Below are 24,353 nucleotides of genomic sequence, written 5' to 3' on the forward strand. Positions count from 1 at the left end.
GGCCAAGAACAACCGATACCCATAGGGCAAGTGATCTAGAGAGTGAAAGAACCACAAATCTTGATTTCTACCACAAGAAATCGAGATTCGTCTAGGAGATGGGTAGAGAAAGAAAGAATTGGCGTACGTTGCTGGTAGGCCTCTTCTTCCCCCTCGACAATCCATGGATGATTCTCACTTCTTGGACCCTTTGGCAGCTCCAATGTAGAGAGAGAGAGGAGGAAACCCTTGGGGGGGAGAGAGAAGGACTTCTCTCTCCCACTAAGCCTTGTCAGCTCACCGTCCACTTGGCCCTCACTAACTCTCTAAGCTCTAGAAAGAGAGAGAGCAAGGAAATAATCTTCTCATACTTTTGTTAAAATTCCAAATGAAAATTCAGGATGTCTTTTATAAATAAATCTAAAGCATTTATATGCATGCCTTAGATAATGGATCAATTTGATGGGTGCGATTTGGGCCAAGCCCGTAGGCCCATTAAAGCCCCTTCCACAAGATTTGAATCCTTTGAAAGGGTCTCTTGGAGTTCCTCCTTGGGTCTTCTCTCAAGAGGGAAGCCCATTTGCCCAATGATATCTACTTTGGCTTTATGAAGAGTCCCTTGGTCCTTTCATAAGAGCAATTTTCCTAGTCCTGAAAAAAGGTCCAAAATTCTCCAAATAAGAGGTTAAATTCAGCCCACTTGACTAATTGGCCAAGTGGGTCAGATTAAGTACAAAAACTATATTTCATACTATATAAAATATGAATATATGCGGAGAGTTCTATCATGATATTTCACTAAATGCACATGCTCCAAGTTAGGATTTAGTATGAAATGTGAATAAAATGTGCCTTAGTTAACTCTTATTTAATACCTTTATATTGAGTTATCAGAGAAAATTCTGAGGCAGCTGACCAGGAATTATACCAATGACTCATTGATGAATTGATTTACATGTTACTTACTAGGTCAGATAACACTTATGTTGTAAATGCTTTAATTCAAATCATGAATAGACCTAATATTACTCATATGAAAGCTACTTCCAGAATTTGAATATACCTAAAAGTATTTAATTATCTATACTTACACAGATTTTGCAAGGTAAATATCTATAATACAAGTATGTAAGCCTTTATAAGGGGAACTTTAGCAACTTGGAAAAGTGAGAAACAAAAAGTAGTGTTTACATCGAGTGAAAAGACTGAGAGAAGAGGTATGTCAGAATGGGTAAGTGGAACTGAATGGATGGAAGGTACGTTAAGTGAATCAAAGATAGCCCTACATTGTACAATTAAAGATATTGAGGGAGAATAAATCAACAATAAGCATAGTCCATGATAAGTTTCAAAATGAATGGACAAAAGATATTGACATGGATCAATATTTCATCAAAGTAAAATTGGAGGTGAGAGTTATTTACACCTTTACATACAATCATCAGATAATTGCACTGATACCTTAACCAGGGGACTGGTAAGACTATTTTTTAAAAGATTCTTCACAAACTTTGCTTTCCGAAGACCTACACAAATGAGATGACACAAATATCATCCAGATTTCTTGACAATTGTGTTCATTCAATTAAATATTAAGAATTGAGCTTGGATTATTAAATCAATTTTTGGAACACATTTCTCATCATTTGAATTGATAGTAGGTTAATATGTGAAACAAGACAAATTCTTCAATGCATCACACAATTTGTACATATATTCATATAATTCTAGACTAGGAGGATGATGTCCATTCCCATTTATGAGCAGTCAGAACTCACTTAGATGGCATCCTTTAATTAATTTCTTATTGTCAACCAAAAATAATGGCACAATTTCATGTGTAGGTGCCGTAGGAGACCCCGAGGGGGAGAAGAACCAGCTGCTGACAGATGAGGACGTCCCACCAACATGTTGAGGTCTCACTCTTGTAGATATTTTCTTTGTGTCTTGGGTGTAGGAGAGTGGTTCCATGTGTAATCAGGATATGTATGCTCCCTCCATACTTACAAGCTCTTGCAAACACTAAACCTTTACGTACATAAAACCCCCCTGGGTAGAGTCAAAGGCATAACTGGATCAGTATACGAGCATGACCCTTGGGTCAGTCATATCGAGTACCATGTTTTTTTACATAGAATCCAAAAGTAATCACCAAGGCCTCCATCTAATGGCCTGTACAGAAAGTGAACCTCCAAAATCCAAAGTGTTAGGAAGTATATGGATCAAACAAAGCATAAAAAATATTTGGTGAAGGACACTAGTAACAATAAATAAGATATGGTTCAAGCAATTTACCAGCATTTGACATAAATATATTAATCTAAATTGTTTCATAATCACTATACTATGACATTAAGTATGACTTAATACAATGTTAGATTTTTGTTTGGTGTCACTAGTCATAACTACCTATTTATTTTGAGTTACTATTTGTGATTTGGTTTATATGTATGTTGTTGGTTTTTTAACTACCTTGTCAAATTTTTGTGAGCATGTTGGTACACCTTAAAGGCTGTTTAATGTAAAAGCTATTGATTGAAGATCAGTTTGATAATTGATTTAAGAATTCTTGTCTACGACGGTTTGGCATTGGGTATATAATTAAATCATAATCTTTAAAGTCTGTAATCTGGATTCAATAGCCTTGGACTTAAAAAATTGAAAATTTTCATTTTTTTGTTGTGTTCATCTCTTGATTTCGCAGAGCATTTGATATTCAATGGTACACTAAAGAAGGAATGTAATTCTGATAAATTTTTTGTAATTTTTTTTAAGAAAATGGGAATTTAAAAAAAAAGTATTTTTTATAAGACAAAATCAGGAGAAGTCAGGGTGCTTCTATCGACACCCTACAGGTGTTTGACAGAATGTCTCAAGAAAGCCGAATGCAAGAATGAATTTAATAGGTATTTTAAATATAATTTTATAAGGTAAAAACAGGATAAAATTCGTACAAAATGCCCGATGCTCATAAGGTGTTCGTTAAAATGCCTCAAAGAAGGCCGATCTTGGAAACAAGAGAGAAATCAAATTCTGACTTTGACTTGAATCAAATACACATATGTAGAAAGTAAAAAAACACATATTATTCTACCATTTAGAGTTCAATAATTAACTTGAATCACCCTTTCTCAAGAGATCGGAGATTGGGAGCTCCGATCACCAGCCCCTGACTTCGATGCGCTTCTCCTACCACCTTCATCCATGGTGACGCGAATCCAAGGAGATATGGACTTCCTCTGGTACCATCCTGAGCTGGCAAAGCCTCCCTGGAGCTGTCACCTTCTTCGATTCAATCGTACAAACTCAGGATGGGTCTCCCGGCACTGCTTTGGTTTTTTATGAGAAGATGTTGGATCAGGGGGCCTTTGAGCCTTTTTAAAGACCAAGGATAGTCCCCAGTGGGCATTGGATGGAGTGGTTCAGCCATGGGGTTTTCTAAGGGCCATTGGATGGCTTATGGCTGTCCCCATGGCTTGAAACTGCCAACTGGCTAACGGTGTCGATGACCAGGGGTGGAGGAGGTCGGATTCGCCCTTGGCAATCCAAGCTCTGCCGCAACTAGTCCAATAACTCTGTCCTCATCAGCCGCCACTGCCAATCAAAAACACATGAAAAAGAAACAAAAACAAACAAAGAGTTAAATATAATGTGGACCGTCTGATCTTCCTTGCGGAGATCGGCGGTCGTGATTAAGATGCTACTTATGAAGCGGCCCCTTATGACGTGGGCTTCGGGCCATGTTGGCTCGAAGCCCACTCATTGCTTCTTTCTTTTTTTCTTAAGAACGCAGCCTGTTGGGCCACGATCCATCTCCCCTCTTGTCGGCCCGATTGATGCGAATATGAAAGATGTGTAAGTTTTGCAATCCCATATCAAAAATTCCAAAATAAGTTTATCTATATAAATGCCATTCAACACTTCTAATTGAAATAAATTACCTTAGTCCCTGCGCGTGTGCGCAGACTGACTCTTCAATTGGTCCGCTGATGGTGGGCCTACTATGGGCCTTGTGGGTGATGGCGTGATGCAGCCCGAGCCCCCAGGATCGTCTTCGAAGACGTCAACTTCATCATCGACATCACCGCCGGTTCGCGTCCAGCCCATGGGGCAAGCCAAAGCGACGACACGCACACTCGGATTCAAATATCCCAAGTAATCGGCTCGCTATCTTCGTTTCCTTTGTTGTTTCGTTCAGACTTTCATCCGTGTTTTCTTTCCGTTCTGTCGTCTTTATCTCTCCTTTTCCGCCTCTTTTATCTCACCTTACTTGTTGTAGTGAGGGGAAATCCAACCTATAAGGATTTCCCCTCCACCACCACTAAAGGGGTAGGACAATGCCCTCTCCCCCCCTTTTCTTCTTCCTTTCTTTTTCTTTCCCTTTTCTCTTCCTTTTTCTTCTTTTTCTTTTGGTTTGGGCTTGTTGTATTAAGGCCCATCCAACCCACCTATAAATGGGACAGAATGGTGTTTTGAATGAGTATTTTCTACCAACGGAAGTTTGCTCAGAAACGAGAGGGTCGCCGCTCACGATCGAGGAAGGAGAAGAAGAGGAAGGAAGAGGAAGAGAGAGGGAGGAAGGGAGGAGAGGAAGGGAGAAAGGGGAAGGAAGAGAGGGGCAGAGAGGGGGTGCCACCGCGGATCACCGCCCTGTTGGATGTGGAGAATGGACTGGTATTCTGCCAGTCCCATGTGGGAAGGTTTTGTCCCACATGGAAGAAAAAGAAAGTTGATCTCCTCCTTGGGCTATAAAAGGAGGAGGTACCCCATGTGGGAAACTATGCTTTTGCTGTTTGCTTTTGCATGGTTGACTTGTGGTATCTCCGTTGTTGAGATTGTAACCACTAAAGTCTGAATATATTTGTTCAACGATTTTGCTTCTTCACATCTTGGATTAATTCCGTGATAGATAGAGAAGTCTGATTGGGCTTACCAAAGCCGGGTATTAGACTATCCTTTTCTTCTCTCTACAACTGGTATCAGAGCCCAGGTTCTGAATTTCCTGATTTGGAAAATTCTGGTTGAAAGCAAGAGTGGGAGCAATGGCTGTTGAACAAGGAAAGGTTCGAATTGAAAAGTTCGATGGTACCGATTTCGGGTACTGGAAGATGCAAGTAGAAGACTATTTGTATCAAAAAAATCTTTATTTGCCACTGGCTGAAAAGAAGCCAGAAACAATGTCTGAAGGTGATTGGGCCCTGCTGGACAGAAAAGCCATGGGTTTCATTCGGTTGACGTTGGCAAAGAATGTGGCATTTAATGTAAAGAATGTCAAGAGTACATCAGAAATCATGAAGACTCTGTCCGACACCTACGAGAAACCGTCCGCATCCAACAAGGTACACCTTATGCGCCGCCTATTTAATTTGAAGATGGTTGATGGAGCGAGAGTAGCGGATCACGTTAATGAGTTCAACGTGATCATCAGCCAATTATCGTCTGTTGATATTCTGTTTGATGATGAGGTGATGGCTTTGATCCTGCTATCTTCACTGCCTGAAAGCTGGAATGCTACCGTGACGGCCGTTAGCAGTTCTTCCGGAAACCAGAAGATGAAGCTTGAAGATATCCGAGGAATGATCCTCAATGAGGATATTCGGAGAAAAGATTCAGCTGGTCCATCAAGTTCTGCCCTCATCATAGAGAGCAGGGGAAGATCTCGAGAACGAGGCCACGGAGGTGGAAAGGAGAAGTCAAAAGGAAGGAGTAAGTCAAGACCAAGAGCGGATAAGTGTTGGCATTGCGGGAAGACGGGGCATCTGAAGAAAGATTGCAGGCTCAGGAAGGGTGATGATGGACAGAAGAATGAAGATCATTCAGTAAATGCTGCTGCTGCTGAGGTACAAGATGCTCTAGCAATGAGCGAGGATGTTCCAGATGAATGTTGGTATTTGGACTCCGGGGCGTCGTATCACTACACTCCTCATCGAGAGTGGATTAGTGACTTTATTGCCAGAGATTTGGGCAAGGTTTATCTTACGAATGATGGTCTGATGCACTGTCATGGATCAGGAGATATGCATATCAAGACTGCTGGAAATATGATGTTCAAGCTATCCGGTGTGAGGTATGTTCCTGGCCTTAAGAGAAATCTGATCTTTGTGGGACAGCTTGATGATGCAGGATATGGGATACACTTCAAGGATGCCTCTTGGAAGATCACCAAGGGGGCAATGATTATGATGAAAGGCTTGAAGTGTGTTACTCTATACAAGACGACTTTGAGCAGGGATTGCATAGCTCTCGTTGGGACAGAGGATGATACCATGACTTGGCATAGAAGGCTAGGTCACATGAGTGAAAAGGGAATGAAGATGATGCTGGACAGAGGCATGTTGCAGGGGCTGAAATCACTTGAGATGAGCCACTATGAAGATTGCATTCTTGCGAAGCAAACAAGAGTCTCTTTCTCCAAGTTGGCAAGGAGGCCGAAGAAGGAGAAGTTAGAGCTGGTTCATAGTGACGTGTGGGGTCCTGCACCCGTCCCTTCACTTGGTGGATCGAGGTATTATGTTACTTTTATTGATGATTCGACTCGAAAGGTGTGGGTTTATTTTCTGAAGAATAAATCTGACGTATTTCTGACCTTCAAGAAGTGGAAGAGTCAGGTTGAGCTCGAGTCCGGCTATAAAGTGAAATGCCTGCGATCAGACAATGGCGGTGAATATGTTAGCCATGAGTTCAAGGAGTTTTGTTCACAACAGGGAATTCGGATGGAGAAGACGATTCCCAATACACCACAGCAGAATGGTGTTGCGGAGAGGATGAACATAACCTTGAATGAGAGAGCTAGGAGTATGAGACTGCATGCTGGATTGCCGAAGACATTTTGGGCTGATGCAGTGAATACGGCGGCTCACTTGATTAATAGGGGACCTTCTGTGCCTCTTCAATATCGGCTTCCCGAGGAATGTTGGACCGGGAAGAAGGTAGATCTCTCTTATTTGAAAATCTTTGGCTGTCTTTGCTATGTTCTTGTTGACCCTGAAAGCAGGGATAAGTTGGACGCAAAATCCAAGAAATGCTACTTCATTGGATATGGTGGAGATGAATTTGGTTATCGACTATGGGACGATGAGAACCGGAAAATCATACGAAGCCAAAATGTGGTGTTCAATGAAGCCGTTGTCTTCAAGGACAAGGACACCATGGAGCAGCAGCAAGATGTTTGCAAAGAGCTTGTGGAGCTTGAAGAGATTTCTGAAGAAGATCTACGAAATGGGGTTGCGTAGAACCCTGAGAACGTCGAAGAAGAGGCAGAAGAGGTGGAAGTAAGCACTCCTATTGTTGAGTTACGGAGGTCTACACGACTCCGACGACCTACGGCGAGGTACTCTCCATCCTTGAGTTATATCCTGTTAACAGATGGAGGAGAGCCGGAATCATATGCGGAGGCAATGCATATGGATGATTCGGTAAAGTGGGAGTTGGCGATGCAAGAGGAGATGGGTTCTTTGCACAAGAACCAGACTTGGGAGCTAACTACTCTACCGAAGGGAAAGAAGGCGCTTCACAACAAATGGGTGTATCGCAAGAAGGAAGAGGCCGATGGCAGCGAGAGACACAAGGCAAGAGTTGTTGTGAAGGGATTTCAACAGCGTGAGGGTGTTGATTATAAGGAAATCTTCTCACCTGTTGTGAAGCTCACTACGGTGAGGTTGGTGCTTAGCATTGTTGCTGCGGAAGATCTTCACTTGGAACAACTTGATGTGAAGACGGCTTTTCTTCACGGTGAGCTGGAGGAAGAAATCTATATGGTTCAGCCGGAGGGTTTCATTTGTGCTGGGAAAGAAAACCTTGTCTGCAAGTTGAAGAAAAGCTTGTATGGGTTGAAGCAAGCGCCAAGGCAATGGTATAAGCGTTTCGATGCATACATGATTGAGATCGGTTTTGTGCGGTCTGATATGGACCATTGTTGCTACTTGAAGAAATTCAGTGGGAGTTATATTATCTTACTACTTTATGTAGATGATATGTTGATTGCAGGCGCTAGCATGAAAGAGATCATGAAGCTCAAGAAGTTGTTGGCAAAGGAATTCGCCATGAAAGACTTGGGAGCGGCGAATCAGATTCTCGGGATGAAGATCGAGAGGGACAGACAAGCAGGTACTCTCAAACTGTCCCAAAAACAGTATATAGAGAAGGTGCTTTGCAAGTTCAATATGCAGAATGCAAAGCCTGTGAAGACTCCGTTGGCGGCTCACTTTAAACTTACACGTGAGCAATCTCCAAAGACAGTGGAGGAGCAGAAAAATATTGAAACTGTCCCATATGCATCTGCTGTTGGGAGTCTCATGTATGCGATGGTGGGAACACGACCGGATATAGCCCAAGAAGTGGGAGTTGTGAGTCGGTTCATGGCAAATCCAGGGAGAAAACATTGGGAAGCTGTGCAGTGGATTCTCCGATATTTGAGGGGAACCTCAGGTATGTCTCTTTGTTTTAAGAGAGGTGATCTGAATCTTCAGGGCTTTGTAGATTCAGACTTCGGAGGCGACATTGATACCAGTAGAAGCACAACTGGATATGTTTACACCTTCGGTGAAACGGCGTTGAGTTGGGTCTCACAACTACAAGATGTTGTTGCTCTGTCTACTGCCGAGGCGGAATATATGACTATCACAGAGGCTAGCAAGGAGATGATTTGGCTGAAAATTTTACTTGCTGAGTTGGGGAGGAATGGTGTGGATTAGAAACTGTTCACAGACAGCCAAAGTGCTATTCATTTAGCGAAGAACCCGGTGTTTCACTCCAAGACGAAGCACATCCAGAGGAAGTACCACTTCATTCGAAGCTTGTTGGAGGAAGGGGAGCTGAAACTCGAGAAGATTTCTGGAGCAGAAAATCCTGCTGATATGCTGACCAAGACGGTTGCAGTGGACAAGCTGGCGTTGTGTGCAAGCACCATTGGTCTGCAGGGCTAGCTGCTGATGATGTTTTTTTTAAGAACTTTTCTTTTCTTTTCTTGTTTGCATCCATTCTCCAAGTGGGAGATTGTTGGATGTGGAGAATGGACTGGTATTCTGCCAGTCCCATGTGGGAAGGTTTTGTCCCACATGGAAGAAAAAGAAAGTTGATCTCCTCCTTGGGCTATAAAAGGAGGAGGTAACCCATGTGGGAAACTATGCTTTTGCTGTTTGCTTTTGCATGGTTGACTTGTGGTATCTCCGTTGTTGAGATTGTAACCACTGAAGTCTGAATATATTTGTTCAACGATTTTGCTTCTTCACATCTTGGATTAATTCCGTGATAGATAGAGAAGTCTGATTGGGCTTACCAAAGCCGGGTATTAGACTATCCTTTTCTTCTCTCTACACCCCCCCCTACTACTCTCATTTTCTACACGCCCGCCGCCGTAGCCGGTGCGCGCGACCGCCGCCGACGCGTCCGCCGCCCACCGCTGCCTGAATCCTCCGCGCTCCGGCGCCGACAGCTCGGTGCTCAGCCACCGCCGGAGCTCTCTTTCACTCCTCCCGCGCACGACCGTTGCCGCTCACGCCCCGGTTGCTCCTCGGCTCGCTGGGCGTCGCGCGTTGCACCGGCGCCGGTTGCACCGCCCGCGCGTGCCAACCAAACGTGCCGCACCTCGCCGACGCCGCGCGGCCTCTGGTGCGTGTCACGCCGCCCTCTAGCGCGCCAGCCTTGGGCTTGTTGCAGCACCGTCGCCGCCGCTTGCATCGGCGTCGCGCAGCGCCGACCATCTGCATGCCCGACTGGACGAGCCTCAGCCTCGCCGGTCGCCAGCGGCGCACCTGCGCCCGCCGCTCGTTGCTGCCGTGCCCTTGCACCTCCGCGCCCGACGCCAACGCACCACGCCTGTGCCGCCACAGCGCCCGCAGAGGTCTACCTCACACTCCTCCCGCGCCCGTGATCGCTGGGCGATCGACCGACGCATTGGCCGCTGCCAACCCCGACGTCGCCGCCGTCTCCGTGCCCAGCACCCACCAGTCCGTGCGTGGCACCCGGCGCTCGCCGCGCCCGCCCACCACCGGCCTGTCTGCGTGCTCGTGCTCGCCACGAGACTGCCGGGCGGCAGCGACAGTCGCTGCCGCGTTCGTCAGCCCGGCCACCGTCCGCGTTCGTGCCCGACATCATTTCCGCCGCCGCGTGCTCGATCCTGTCACCGTCCCCCACCGAGCTCCCGCTCAGCTGTGCACCAGCCACCCGTCACCCACATTGCCGCGCCAAGACTAACACGAGGCCAGAGACGACGGTCGGCGGATACTGACCAGGTACGCCTACTCTGCCACCGTCTCTTATTTCTTTCAGTGCATAATCTTATTGCCTCCACCGCTCTAGGTTAGGGGGACAGGACGAGTGAAAACACACGAAGTCTAGAGTGTCTTACCTGTTTGGCACGAGCGGGGCTTGCTCGTCCCGTGTGAGCAACCCCGGCGGGAAATACCCCGTTCGGCGCCGTAACGTCCTCGACCCCCTCGGACAAGGCTCTAGAGATCTAACCATCCACCACCGGGCGACTCCGTCGGTTTCCCGGGAGTTGGAATTCATTGCACATACGATAATTAGACACACTTCGCATTTCATCAGTGTCTCTACCGTTAGGGTTCACTGTCGGACGACGCCCCATGCCATCGTCTGATACCGTCACCGTTATCCCCATCGAGCCATCACATTCGGTGACAACTGGATGACGTCCCGACGACGTTTGACATCAGTGGGCTCCTTGGGGGAATGATGGGGGTTGCGTCAAGCAGGTGGGCTTGAGCGCCCTGCATTCACCTGCATATGGCTGGATTGGGTGCTGATGCACCCTGGTTCAGCCCTAGCTGCCCACTTAAAACTATTTTTTATATTTTTTCTTCCTTTATCAATATATTTCTCTCTTCAACTTTGACTTCATACAAAAAGCATAACTTAACTTACTTGGGGGAGCATTGATCTCATTATAATTAACAATGTTTTAAACACATTTTTACTAAGAAAGACTTGTACTTGTAAAATATGTAAAAATTACTAAAATGCATTGTTTTATCACTTGCTCCATTTAGCGCATGGGATGAAATTCTTGTAAAGTGGAAGATCATTCGCAAAAAATGATCCCAAAATGACTTTGGGTTTATCATATATTAGCTATTAACTTGTAAATTATATATCTTAACACAAAGTTTGGAAATTCACCTCCTGCTCATTGAATCCCCTCTAGGTAACTAGAGAAAGGACCTCATTGAAAAGATTCCTAACAATTGATAGGAATATTTCTAGGTAATTCCCAAGAGGATAAAATATTTGGAAGTGTGGGACGAAGACTCAGGAATGTAGGCAGTATTTTAAATGAGGAATGAGGAAATGCATTTCTAATAGAGGTAACAAAGTGATGAAAAATTTTATAAATACAGTGGGTGTCCCTTGGAAAGTAATAGCTACTCAAGTCTCGTCTCAATGCAATGACAAAAATAAAGTTTGTTCAAGTATCCTCCTATTCTTGTCATCATAATTTGCATGTTGACATCAGTTAATCTTGTTAACAGGTTGGTATACAGTTAGATTTCAATTGCTTTTCTCCACACTACCATGCATGAAGATCATCAGGGAAATCTGCGGAGCACAATTGCATACTCCATCGGCTGTACTTACTTAAAGGCGGGTCCATTATTGAATTATATTTATCTTTTGTCCACTTACATCATCTGAAGTAAAATGAAATGAAACTTTCACTCCCCACAAATCAATATTCCCCTTTTTAAATGTTAGAGAAAACATAATCAGCATAATCTTTTGTACTGTGTTGACTATAAAAAGGATCACCGAACCATAATTGGTGGTTAAAACCCTCTTCCCCACTCCACATTATAAATAAGCTTTTATTATCATAAAACAGTGACATGCATATCAAAAGAGAGAAGCCCCTGATCCCCACTCCACATTATAAATAAGCTTTTATTATCATCTAACAGTTGGACAACTTTGTTTGATGAAACACATGGAAATCCATGAATGGGTCCATATTTTAAAACATCATGCGTCCAAAAAAACCCCAATTTCCTAAATTACAACCACAAGAAGAAATAAAAATAGTATTACGACTATGATATTACCGTTGTTTGTCGTGTCCGGCACTTGCTTGTTTTGTATTTCTCCGAGTACCCCTCTTCCCCAGGCCACCCAAGGACCCACCTTGATCACCTCTCCTTCCCAGGTGGTCACCGGCGGCGCCACCCGCTCGAGAACGATCCATCTGGAACGAGTTAAACCAAACCCACCTTCTCGTGGGGTCACAACAGAGAACATGAGAGAGAGATAGAGAAGGGGAGACAGAGGGAGACCGAGAAATTCGCAAACAAGCCGACAAGAAATCTGCACCTTGGTGTTCATCCCCATCGTCGTCTTCCATCTTCTCCCCCATCTCGTCTTGCTGGAGGAGAAGCTCAGCGATAGAAAATCAAACGGGTATGGCGATCGGAGAAGCTCCTCCCTTTTTGCTTCGATTCCGCGTTTAGGGCGCTGAGAATTCCCCCCCACCCCACCCCACCCCCGATCGTCAATCTCGCAGGATGGGGAAGCCCGACGGGAGGAGCAAGAAGAAGAAGAAGAGCTCATCCGAGGAGAAGCATCATCCGCCGGCGGCCGGGAGCCCGAGGAAGATGGACGCGGACATGAATTTCTTCATCGACATGGCCCGCGAGCTCAAGGAAGAGGGCAACAAGCTATTCCAGAAGAGGGATTACAAAGGCGCGATCCTCACCTACGAGAAGGCCGTCAAGCTTCTACCCTCCTCCCATGCCGAAACGGCCCCTCTGCGGAGCAACCTCGCCGCCTGCTTCATGAGTCTGCAGACACCCGACTTCCACCGCGCCATCGAAGCCTGCAATCTCGCCCTGGAAGCGCTGCCCAAGTACAGCAAAGCCCTCCTGAAGCGTGCTAAGTGCTACGAGGCCGTCGGCCGGCTCGACATGGCGGCCCAAGACGCCGGCGCGGTGCTCAGCGCCGAGCCCACCAACGCCACCGCGCTGGAGATTGCAGGGCGGGTGAAGACCGCCATGGAATCGAGCGGAATCAAGCCCCTCGACCCGGAGCCCGCCGCTCCGGCCAAACCCAGAAGCAAATTGAAAAATAAGAAGAAGAATAGCGCTACCCAGAACGAGGAACCGGCCAAGGAAGAAGCGATCAAGGCCGGAGCTTTGAAGGTGAAGCTTGTTCTGGGGGAGGACATCAGAGTCGCGCTTCTCCCCGCCGGCTGCAGCGTCCTGCAACTGCGGGAAATCGTGAAGATGAGATTCCCCAACACGGAGGCCGTTCTGGTCAAGTACGAGGACGAAGAAGGCGATCTGGTCACCATCACCACCACCGAGGAGCTTCGATGGGCCGAGGAATCGCGCAACAGCGGCAGCTCTAGTAATAGCTCTTCTCTCCGCCTCTACATTACCCAAGTAACCCCCGACCAGGACCCGCTATTCCTCTGCGTCTCCGACAAGAGCCCCGCCGTCGACGCCTGCGTGGAGGACTGGATAGCCCAATTCGCGCAGCTCTTCAAAACCCACTTGGGTCTCGGCGCCGACGCATACCTGGACCTTCACGAGCTTGGCACGAAGGTCTTCTCCGAGGCAATCGACGACGTCGTGTCCAGCGAGGAAGCGAAGCCCCTTCTGAAGCTCGCGGAGGGCAAATTCCAGGAGATGGCCGCGCTGGCGCTCTTCAATTGGGGAAGCGTGCACTTGTCCAGGGCTGAATTGAAGAGCGCGGGGGCGAGGTTCGAGGAGGCGACGAGGCTGAAGCCGGATTTCTACGAAGGGTTCTTCGCGCTGGCTTTGCTGCAGTTTGAAAGGGCTAAGCTCGAAGGGGCGAGCTCGCTGGCAGTAGAGCTGTTCGAACTGGCGGAGGAGAACATGGAGAGGGGGACGGAGCTCTGGGCGGAGGCGGAGGATCGGAGGTTGAGGGAGCTCGCCGCCGGCGGCGGGGAGGAGAAGCTGTTTTTGCAGAAGGTGGGGTTGGAGGGGCTTCTGAAGGAGGTTTCTACTGATGAGGCGGCGGAGCAGGCGGCGAGGATGAGGTCGCAGATTAGTGTTTTGTGGGGGACGATGTTGTATGAACGATCTGTGGTTGAGTTCAAGCTGAAGATCCCCGAGTGGGAGGAGTGCTTGGCGGCCGCCGTGGAGAAGTTTAAGCTTGCCGGGGCGTCGCCGACTGACCTCGCGGTGATGATCAAGAACCACTGCTCGAATCCGAGCGCCCAAGAAGGTGGGTTTTATGTATCTTTAGATGGGTTGATCAAAGGAGTTATCTTTCTTCTCCTTTTCTTTTGGAAGTTTTTATGGGATGGGTTAATAAAAAGAGTAATCTTTCTTCTTTCTCGTCTGATGTTTTTCCTGCGGTGGGTTATTTAGAAGAGTGATCTTTCTTCCTTCTTTTTTATCGATGTTTTTCCCGTGATGGGTCAATCAAAGGAGTCGGTGATCTTTCTTCTTCTTCGAAACTATTCTGTGAAGGTCCAATCAAATGAGTAGTCTCTCTTCTTTGTCTTTCGATGTTTTTCCCGTGATGGGTTAATCAAAAGACTGATCTTTCTTCCTTTTTTGTCGAAGTCTATTCTGTGACCTTTCTTTTTTTTTTTTTCGAAGTTATTCTTAGAAGGGTCAATCATCGTTCTCATAAAAAGTTTTTCTTTGTCGGATTAATCTTGGGTTAATCAAAGGAGCAATCTTTCTATGACGGGTTGGTCTGGTTTCAGGGTTGAGCTTCAAGATTGATGAGATTATCCAGGCCTGGAATGAGATGTATGATGCCAAGAGATGGGCCAGTGGGGTGTCCTCTTTCCGGCTGGAGCCACTGTTCCGGCGGCGGGTCCCAAAGCTGCATCATTCCCTGGAGCACGCTTCTCTGTGACTCTCAGGAAAAAAAAAGAAACATTTTTTTTTCTTCTCTATTTTATTCCAGCATCGATTGAGCTCCTGGAGATGGGTAAGATACCTTTTAAATATCTGTGATGCGATTTATTTTTCACCACTTTACTGGTTTCTAATTTTTACTCTTTTAATTGCTTTATTTCTCTGGTCTGCATTTTGGTGATCTATGAATCATGTTCTTATCAGTTGTGAAACTGGGGAAAGCCGTGTTCTTATGTCCAAATTACTTGATGGTACATGTAAGTACTTGATAATAGTCTTGGTTGAGGGAAAAAAGGGAATCCTTTTGTCTTTATCTAGTTCTTCTAGTATCGACTGCCCTCCTGGCGACGGGTGGGAGATCTTCTTTCAAATAATGTTATATATTGGCTTGATCGGTATCAAAGTTTTGCTCTTTTTTATCTCTGATCTGCTTTTGTGATGTGCGAATCATGTTTTCTTAAGTTCTCATGTTGTCTTCAGTTTTTTATTTTTGCACATCTCTTATCATGTGGGAAACCGTGTTCTTTTATTCAAATTACTAGGTAATAGGTGTAAATTGTAGATGTTCTCATCAGTTAGGTTTCTTAGGTTCTCTTATTTTCAGAATTCATCTTTGGAGCTGATGTGTCGTCTGTTTTCTTTTCTCTTCAGGACTTATTTCCGGTGCTGTCTGGAGCATGTTGCATGGCATTTTGTGAACCGTCTTTCGTGACGGAATTATTTCAAACTTAAAACATAATTGTGGTCATATCATGTAATTTGTTTTTCTATTCCTGCAAAAAGCTGTAAAAAGAATAAAGGGAGGAGAAATGGGTTTGAGTGAGTCTAAAGTTTATCCTTTTATCATTTTGAAGGGATTTCAACCCAAATGTGGACTTCTTCACACAATCTTCATTGACGGTCTTGCTTTCCATACTTTTAATGTGTTAAAATCGATGGAGGCCAAAAGATTCAGTCAAACGTCGGCATTTTATTGCTCATTTGAACAATAACATAATGGCAGTTTGCCTTCACATTTAATACTAACCTACTATGGTAAATGAAGCATGACACTGATGTGCCTTTAAAGAAGCCTACGTATTCTTTACTATTTAACACCAGCATTGATTCCGTTTCCAGATATGGGTAATGATATTTTTGGACAGTCATTGTAAAGCAAAACTTATTTTCCCTATCGCTATACGCTATTTAACTTAATCGGTCTCCATTTGGTACCGAGATCAACGTGTTCTTTGCGGAAAGAAAGAAAGAATGAAAATTCATGTTATTTGCCGTGTGATATCGAAACAGATTGTTACACTTCGATCCCAGGATTTATTTTCTGTTCCTCCGGAAATTGCAGATACAATTTATGAGAGAAAAAATAGATTTTGAGGGAGCCCAAAGTTTGCTTTTTCTTTATCTTTTTATTATAAAAACGTCAGTCCTTTTTGTAGTTTTAAAAGCAACGTCCTTCAGTCCACTTCTCCCTGGAAGAAAATAAAGACAACATTCCAAGTTAATTTCGATGCAAGCGAAAGGTTTCAGTCAAACCGCTGCCCCTTTATAATGTGTAAGAACAATAAAGCAATAATGGATCTGCCGGCAAGATTAATATGAACCTGCTGAGTTGAAAAAACAACAAAGCTCTCTACAAAAATGTATAATTGTGTTTACACTTTATTTCCCTCGGCTTGAGAATTCTCAGCAGAGCCAGAAGATGCAGTCTGTGAAGTTACATTTGTAGCCTCAGAGGGCTGCAGATTTGGTGCACCTGCAACGGAGCACCAGCAAGTTGAACATTAGAGAAGAAATAAAGCTCTTCAACTAATCTTGACCAAAACACCCTAAACCCTGAACCCCAAGCCCATAAATGGCAAAAGCTTTAGGGAGATCTAAAACCTTGTGGTTCGGCTGCAGACGGCGGCATCTGTGCTGACTCTGCCGTAGAATCCATCGCAGCAGGAGCGCCATCTGAATATGTTGGGCACCATGCGTAAGTCTTCTTCATGTAAAATCATTTTAGAAATATCATCTTTCACCTATGTGTATGAACCTCATACAAACCTTGATTTAGGTTTGTATCAAGGAAGGGAAATTAGAAAGTGGTCTAGAGAAGAGAAATAATCGCAGGGGCAGGGGACTGAAGGGGAATAAAGGTCTGGGTCTTAGAAGAGATGAGACGTGGATTGTGATGCAGCTTACCTTTCATTCTTGGATGCCCTATTTAAACGAACACTTATGCAAAAAGAAATGAACAAAATGCCTCTGATGGGCTGTAATGCCGAGACGGGGGTATAAGGTCGAATCAGAACCCATAACCAGGGGCATGGTTTATCTTTACTTACTCGGATCAAGCATAGCTTGAGGGTTGAAAACAGTTGATTGGTATGCGGAATTGTTCATGGGTCTAGGAACTTCATCCAGTCCAATCTCCCGCTCGAGGGTGCTTTTGAAATCTCGGGAAACATCCTGGAGATAGATGAGAAGAATTTCATAGATATTAGTTCATCTTTCCTGATCGATGTTTTGTCTGAAAGGAGGTACAAGTCTCTTTCGTTTGGTTTTATCGAACCTGAAGCTCTCTGATCGTCGGCTGGAATGCCCGCAATGTTTGCCCCAGATTCCTCGCTACCTAGGTTAAAGTCACAAAATTGGATGAAATAACCTTGAACATATGCTTTCACCCATCGGAACAAAACGTAGAATTTTAATCAGATTACAGAAACAAGCGTATATTCTTCCGATGGACCTTTTGGTAGAGAGTGAAAGAGAGAATTCAGAAAGTAAGATCGTCGAGCATAAAAATATTAGGTATTGTATCTAATGTTTTTATTTCGTCATAGCGTAGATTGGCGATGTGCAGGACTTCATGAGAGACAGTACCTTTTTTTCTCAAAAAAAAATGACGAAACATAAGACAAGGGTTTGATCAAACTCTGATAATTAAATAGCACCAAATGTCAACGTAGGCTTTGCTGATTGGATTGGATCAAATGACCCTGACCGTGATCGGCCTGAGTAGGCCAATCCGATCATGATGACAGATGATCGATCGCCTGATACAACTGATCGGTTCAGACAATTCTGTGAAATGGGATTATGGCTGCAATCGGGTGCCGCCAAGTGGTAAACCTAATAAATCCAATATCGTCTAAAAAGCAGGGTGGAAAATTTTCGAGCTGATGATCTATTGCAAAAACGTTATCTACAGATCATCGTGGAAGAGAGAGAGAGAGAGAGAGAGAGAGAGAGAGAGAAAGTCTTTTTTTCTTTCGGACCGTTAGTGGACGGATGATCTCACTTGATCAGGATGATCAAATAAGATCATCCGTACCAGATCGATACTGATGATGATCATCGATCAATCAAGTAGGAGCAATCGATAAGGTCTTTTATAATCGATCCAACCATACAGTCATGATTGATCCAACGATTCCATAAAAATCAACTCAATCCTTTGCTTAAAAAAACAAAATCAACCCCATCCATCATGATTGATCAAATTGATCGATTTGATGGAGCAAGATTCATCGACAGTGATCTGCCGAAATCTTGACCAAAAATTTTGATCCCTCGACCTGGTCTGATCAATTATCTATCTAAATTTTAGGTAATCTGAAATCAATGGAACGAAATCAAATCAACAAGTCGATCACATCGGTTGTGATCAGAACTTTTATAAGAACCCTAAGTCAAGGACAACTAAGGAAACAAAGTGCGAGAACTGAGACATGAAAAAAAACAATTTATTGGCTTGGGACAACACAAAAGCATAGGTGAAATATAACCCAAACAGAACTCCGTAGCTTGAAATTGAAATAGAGGATGTAAGGTTACTCACCTCTGCCAGACCTTTGGGACCGAAGACAAGCAAAGCCACAACTCCAATTACTAAAGCTTCAGGGGCACCAACACCGAACAATGAAGCGTATATCCGACCCATGTATCGCTCCTTGCCTCCTGGAATTCATCGGGAACAAAATATTGATGGATTAGATAATGAAAAACGATGTCCAGATGTCAATATTTCGAGAGCATGAAGAAACAAAATGCAAATTGCCATCATAGATACTAGAACACAAAGAATGTTCCCTAATTTCTCAGAACAGTACTCTATGGACATTATTTTTCCCGTCGTAATTTAACAAATCTCCACAGAAGAAGGATCATCGCTTTCTTCCACGAGTTACAATAACTTCATCCCTAAAACAGAACCAAGATAACTCAGCCCTTTATTCGTGCCAAAGAAGCCAAGTTGAATTCATTTCCGTTTCTCCAGATGTTGCCACTATTTTGGGTATTCTAGCATTTTAAAAACGACAATCCATCACCAAGCATATGACGAACAACTCTTCATCCATCGAGGCATCACACGGAAGAACCTCCCCAAAACGCTATCCACCTATCGTGAACTGAGACACCTTCCTTGAACTCTCAGACAAAAACGCGCAAGCAAAAAGAAAAAAAAAACAAATTCGTTCATCGGAACACCCAAAATTCACTCTGAACTGATATTAACATCAACTTTACTCATCGTTTACAATCGATTTCTCCTCTTTCTAGAAGCTTCCCCCGGAATCAGGTTAAACAAAACAAGAAAACAACTTTATCCTCGAACAGATAGAGATAGAGAAGAGAATCGAATAGTACCCTTGTTTCTGTGCCTGTGTCGGCACGAGATTCCGAGATGCTTCAGCCCATTCCAAGGGCAGAGGTGCCGAAAACTTGGACGCGGAATCGACAGCCCGATACGAACCCTCGAGACGCTCGATTGCGGCACGACGTGGACCGAGCCGGCCACGATCTGCTGTCTCGTGCGGCAGCCGCTCGACATCGCGGGCAGAAGAGACGTCGACACCGTCGTCGCCATGGCTCTCGCCATTGGAGCTTCCCAAACCCCAGCCAGAAGTGGATCAGTCCCACACGAAAGGAGAGAGCGGCGGGGAAGAAAGAAGGCGACATCTCGGTTCGGGTCTAAACCGATTCCGGATCCGTACCCGTGTAATGGATAAGGTCGCTGCCTTGGCATTTTCAACCAATTAGAAGATCCCACGTCACCGACGTTACACCAGTTGACCATCCGGTCAATGGCTTGGAAAATTCGTCAACAAGTAATCACTTGATTAACGCGCGAATAAAGGGGTTTAAGCACGTTTAAATTTCTTCAACTTGTTCGAGAGAAATTTCCTCGATTCTTCGAGCGGGGAAGGGGATGTCGGTCGCGGTGGTGGTCTACTGATCGGAAATCTGATCCCCGCGAGATCGTTGTTTCGAGTTCTTGATAGTGTCTTCTTGTCTTTGAAATTTTGCCGGAATCGATTCAAAAGAGATTGCAAGGTTTTTCTCAAATGGAAGTTGGAGCGATGAGGGGATTCGAGAGAAACGTGGAGACGGTGACCGCCGCCGCCTCGGCGATCGTCCAAGCCGAGAACCGCGTCCAGCAAGTCACGTCCCCGGTAAATTATCGCCACCGCTTGAAATTTAGCGTCGTTGTTTTCAATTCTTGAGCCTGAGATTTTGAATTTGCCGTCTGTTCCGACGCCAGAGATTTCTTAATCGGTCGAGATCAATTCGGTTTCCAGCAAATTCCTCTACTTCCCAACGATTTTAGCAGCTAGTATATCTGAGTAAGTAACGAGATCTGATCCCATTGAATATTTTAGCGGCGGAAGTTGCTTCGGCTTCGGGCAATATTTTAGAGGACGAAGAGCGGACGGTCATTATTTGGGGACATTTTTCGCTTCGAATGCGCATTTCTTTATGGTTTGGAATTATCTCCCCAAACATGCGGGAAAATTAACCGATAACTCATGGGGAAGATTTCCCATTCTGAAATCTCACGTTCAATCTCTCCATGTGGACGGGCACGAGCAGAGAAGGAGATCAGGCGGGTGCCTGAGCAATTACTGGTGCTTCAGGTTCCAGAAACCGGCGCGGCGGATCGGCCCCGCGGCTCACGTCCCGGACCAGGCGGCGCGGCCGGGCTCGGACCAGCTTCCCGGTCACTACCGGGCGGCGCCGCCATTCCTGGCCCCTCCTCCCTCCCCGGCCTCTCTCCTCCAGTCCGGGCCCCACCCCCCCCCCGACCCCGCCTTCGTCGAGGGCCCCTACGCCCACGAGACGCAGCCGGTCTCGCCGCCGGTCTTCTCCACCGAGCCGTCGACCGCGCCGCTGACCCCCCCGGCCGAGCCCACGGCCCAGCTCACCACCCCGGCCTCCCCGGAGGTCCCCTACGCCCGGCTCCTGGCCTCCTGCCCCGAATCCACCGCCCAGATCAAGATCGACGGCGGAGAGTTCCAGGGCTACCTCCTCTGCCCCGGCAGCCCCATCGGCCACCTCGTCTCCCCCAGCTCCGCTTGCTCCGGCGGATCCTCGCCGCTGCCTTTCGATCTGACGGCGGAGGAGCTTGCCCGCCGCCTCGCCGTGGACACCGGCGACGCCGCCGCGTCAAGAGACTTCAAGTTCCACAACGCCGACGACGACGCCCCCGCCGCCGCCGCCGTCTCCAAGAAGTGGGCTTTCTTCCCTCTCCACCAGTCCGCGGCAACCTGACCGCCTCCGGCAACCTCTTGTAAATTCCCCTCCTTTCTTTATGAAAGATAAACAGTATTCCAAGGTAATTTGATTTGTATAGAATCCTTTCAATACCTTGGCTAATCCAAGAATTGAAATGGCGGCAGCCAGTCAGCCACCTTGATTTTTCTCTTTACTTCAATGATTATCGTTGGCTGTTACATCACTCTACATCCAGACCAACTGTATCGCGTCAGAGGAGCTAAACACGTGTATTATCACTAATTATCAAAACATTTCTTTAGAAAAATAAACTGGAATTATCACCTCATCCGTTCACGGTAATCCAGTATCCAATTGACTCCGATGTTTATTGTCGATTTGAGTTTTAAAAGAAAAACTAACCTGGTTCCGCGCGACTTCTTCTCCGGTCAAAGAGAGCTCGTCCGCCGCTTATCTTGACGCCGCTAGTCTTTATCGGGGCTCTCTTCCCAGCCCGGCTTCGTTGATCGCCGTCAGTCAACGCTCACTGACGAAGGCGGCCCTATAAATAACAGAGGAAGAACAAATCCCAGAAGCATAATCAGGAAGAGAAAAGAGGACAAAGAATGCCGCCGTTCGCCGGAGTGACGCCGCCGCCGCAAGGGATGAACAAGCCGATCGAGCCCCACGTCGTGACGCTGAATGTCGGCGGTCGGATCTTCCAGACGACCCCTCAGACGCTGGCCAGCGCCGGCGGCGGCTCTCTCCTCCGATCCCTCCACGGCGGCGGCGGCGACTGCGGCGGCGTCGCGTTCATAGACCGAGACCCGGAGCTCTTCTCCGTTTTGCTGTCGCTGCTCCGAACCGGACGGCTGCCCTCCAAAGCCACGGCCTTGGACCTCCGCGACCTCGCGGCGGAGGCCCGCTTCTACGGCCTCGACCTCGCCCTCCTCGCGGCCGTCTCCGGCGCCGCCGACTTCGATCCCTTCGCGCTGCGCCGCTCCGCCGCCGTGCCCCTCCCCGGCCGCGACTGCCCCTCCGCCGTCGCCGCCGCCGCCGACGGCGCCGTCCTCGTCGCCCACGGCTCCAAGATCACGTCCCTGGACTGGTCCCTCCGCCGGAAAACCACCCTCCTCACGGGTTTCCCCGCCGTGGACTCTCTCCTCCCTCTCCCCGGCGGCGGCGCCGCCGCCGGCGCCACCGACTTCCCCGGCCTGCAGATCCTCGACCTCGCGAAGGCCGCCCCCAGGAAGACCCTCCACTGGTCCGCCCACCCCTCTTCCTCCTCGTCGACGGTCCAGGGGATCGAATCCTCCACCGATCACCTCTTCGGAAGCTTCGAGAGCTGCCGCCGCAACGCCAGCGCGGTGCTGGCCTTCGATCTCGCCGGCGGGACCCTCCGCCCGACGGCGGAGATCGGCCGGAAGGAGATCTACGGCGCGGATCTCGACTCCGCGATCCCCGCCACGATCCTGAAGTGGGTTCCGGGGAGGAGGCTGTTAATGGCGGCCGGCTCCCACAGCGGGCCGTCCGGGCAGCGCGGGATCGTGCGGCTCTGGGACGTCAGATCCCCCCTCGCCGCTGTCTGGGAGAGAATCGAGACCGTCGATTGCTTCGCCGACGTCACCGCCGTCGACGATCTCTCCGCCTTGTTCAAGATCGGGGTCAACTCCGGCGAGGTCTACACCGCCGATCTGAGGAAGCTCGGCGCGGCGGAGGACCCCTGGCGGTGCCTCGGCGACGCCAGGAGGGCCGCGGTCTGCAAGAAGGAAGGGGCCGGGTGCAAGATCGGGAGCCATGGCGGGCAGGTCTTCTGTGCCAGGGCCGCCGAGGTGGAGATGTGGAGCGAGGTCGTCGTCAATGGCTGGGATCGGCAGGAAGGAGCGCCGGCGGCGGAGAGGGTGATGAGGAAGAATCTCCTCGGCCGGGCGAAGGATTCCGCGGCGGGGAAGATCGAGCTCATGGCGTTCGGCGGCTCGAGAATGGTGATCGCGAGGAAGGCCCAGCAGTCTGTGGAGATCTGGGAGAGCTCGTCGAGAGGTTGAAGACGATTCCTCCCCCAATTCTTTCTTTCAATTCATGGCATTTGTCCCAATCTTTGTTTATTGTACATGAATTTAATTAAAGGTATGGTTTTTGATGCGCACCAAGTTACGTGCTTCTCGTTTTGGACCACGGTACGCTGTAACGTTCGTTCCAGCTCCGTCTATTCAAATTTCAAACTGGGAGGGGGGTGGTATAAAAACGAATTTTGGGGCTAACCGCCTCTCCGTCTATACATACCGCGTCGAGAAGCTTCTTGAGTGCTCCGATCGCTCCTTCTGGTTTGCATCTCTCACCCTTAGATCTTCACCGGTGAGTGTTTTTGCTTCGAATCTTGATTTCGTTTTGTCGAAGGTTGGAGGAGATTCGCTTTTTTTCTGCAGCGAGTTCGTTGAAATGGGACAGATTCAGTACTCTGAGAAATACTTTGACGATACCTACGAATACCGGTATGCGTTTGTCTCTGAGGAATGATATTTTCGCGCTTTCATTCCGTCGAAAAGAAATCTTTCCTTCGCGGCGAATGCCTTTGTTGAATGTCGCGATTTCTCAATCTTTTAATCTATCGATGATGGCGCTAGGCACGTCGTTCTGCCTCCTGAAGTCGCCAAGCAACTGCCCAAGAATAGACTTCTTTCAGAGGTGCACACTCCTGCATCTTCGATTTTCTAGGGCATCGCGTTGCATTTTTCTTCCAAATAATTTCCCTCGCCGCTCGATCTAAACCTACGAACGGATTGAATGGTCCTCGCAGAATGAATGGCGCGCTATCGGGGTGCAGCAGAGCAGAGGATGGGTCCATTACGCGATCCACCGGCCGGAGCCGCACATCATGCTATTCCGTAGACCTCTCAATTACCAGCAAAATCAAGAGATCCAGGCTGTTCAACAGATGGTGCCCAAGTAACCTAGGGTTCCTGCATCTGCACTCCGACTCCCAATGCGGGAGACTAATATCTGTCGCTATAAGTTTTCTAGGAATGAAATCTTGGGCACTCTAATATTTCTCTA

General features: G+C 47.1%; 5 protein-coding genes across 9 annotated transcripts; 4 read left to right on the top strand and 1 right to left on the bottom strand.

The window, feature by feature from the left end:
• Nucleotides 1-12,182: 12,182 nt before the first annotated feature.
• On the top strand, nucleotides 12,183-15,668 carry PHOX1 (Octicosapeptide/Phox/Bem1p (PB1) domain-containing protein / tetratricopeptide repeat (TPR)-containing protein). Of its 2 annotated transcripts, XM_078573178.1 has the most exons (4): nucleotides 12,183-12,387; nucleotides 12,491-14,175; nucleotides 14,666-14,895; nucleotides 15,474-15,668. In XM_078573178.1, exons 2-3 carry the CDS (start codon nucleotides 12,492-12,494, stop codon nucleotides 14,818-14,820), a joined length of 1,839 nt encoding a protein of 612 aa, XP_078429304.1. In that variant the 5' UTR covers nucleotides 12,183-12,387; nucleotide 12,491; the 3' UTR covers nucleotides 14,821-14,895; nucleotides 15,474-15,668. The 2 variants fall into 2 exon arrangements, with proteins under 2 accessions (XP_078429304.1, XP_078429303.1); XM_078573177.1 differs by having other exon boundaries at nucleotides 12,183-14,175.
• A 675-nt stretch (nucleotides 15,669-16,343) lies between these two features.
• On the bottom strand, nucleotides 16,344-19,736 carry HCF106 (Bacterial sec-independent translocation protein mttA/Hcf106). The gene is made up of 6 exons (XM_078573179.1): nucleotides 19,455-19,736; nucleotides 18,646-18,764; nucleotides 17,377-17,436; nucleotides 17,150-17,273; nucleotides 16,704-16,775; nucleotides 16,344-16,575 (listed from the first exon to the last, which is right to left on the bottom strand). The coding sequence occupies exons 1-6, from the start codon at nucleotides 19,684-19,686 to the stop codon at nucleotides 16,475-16,477; spliced, it is 708 nt and encodes a 235-aa protein (XP_078429305.1). The 5' UTR covers nucleotides 19,687-19,736; the 3' UTR covers nucleotides 16,344-16,474.
• Nucleotides 19,737-19,973: 237 nt separating this feature from the next.
• LOC144701371 (hydroxyproline-rich glycoprotein family protein) lies at nucleotides 19,974-21,543 on the top strand. Of its 3 annotated transcripts, none has more exons than XM_078573182.1 (2): nucleotides 19,974-20,260; nucleotides 20,350-21,543. In XM_078573182.1, the coding sequence occupies exon 2, from the start codon at nucleotides 20,565-20,567 to the stop codon at nucleotides 21,354-21,356; it is 792 nt and encodes a 263-aa protein (XP_078429308.1). In that variant the 5' UTR covers nucleotides 19,974-20,260; nucleotides 20,350-20,564; the 3' UTR covers nucleotides 21,357-21,543. The 3 variants fall into 3 exon arrangements, with proteins under 3 accessions (XP_078429308.1, XP_078429307.1, XP_078429309.1); XM_078573181.1 differs by having other exon boundaries at nucleotides 20,468-21,543; XM_078573183.1 differs by having other exon boundaries at nucleotides 20,679-21,543.
• Nucleotides 21,544-21,907: 364 nt separating this feature from the next.
• LOC144701370 (BTB/POZ domain with WD40/YVTN repeat-like protein) lies at nucleotides 21,908-23,445 on the top strand. The gene has a single exon (XM_078573180.1). The coding sequence runs from the start codon at nucleotides 21,926-21,928 to the stop codon at nucleotides 23,342-23,344; it is 1,419 nt and encodes a 472-aa protein (XP_078429306.1). The 5' UTR covers nucleotides 21,908-21,925; the 3' UTR covers nucleotides 23,345-23,445.
• Nucleotides 23,446-23,510: 65 nt separating this feature from the next.
• Nucleotides 23,511-24,353, top strand: LOC144701372 (cyclin-dependent kinases regulatory subunit 1). Of its 2 annotated transcripts, none has more exons than XM_078573184.1 (4): nucleotides 23,511-23,623; nucleotides 23,697-23,791; nucleotides 23,924-23,984; nucleotides 24,097-24,353. In XM_078573184.1, the coding sequence occupies exons 2-4, from the start codon at nucleotides 23,739-23,741 to the stop codon at nucleotides 24,247-24,249; spliced, it is 267 nt and encodes an 88-aa protein (XP_078429310.1). In that variant the 5' UTR covers nucleotides 23,511-23,623; nucleotides 23,697-23,738; the 3' UTR covers nucleotides 24,250-24,353. The 2 variants fall into 2 exon arrangements, with proteins under 2 accessions (XP_078429310.1, XP_078429311.1); XM_078573185.1 differs by having other exon boundaries at nucleotides 23,575-23,654; nucleotides 23,726-23,791.

This window comes from Wolffia australiana, chromosome 3 (assembly GCF_029677425.1).
Source record: "Wolffia australiana isolate 7733 chromosome 3, ASM2967742v1".
NCBI lineage: Eukaryota > Viridiplantae > Streptophyta > Magnoliopsida > Alismatales > Araceae > Wolffia > Wolffia australiana.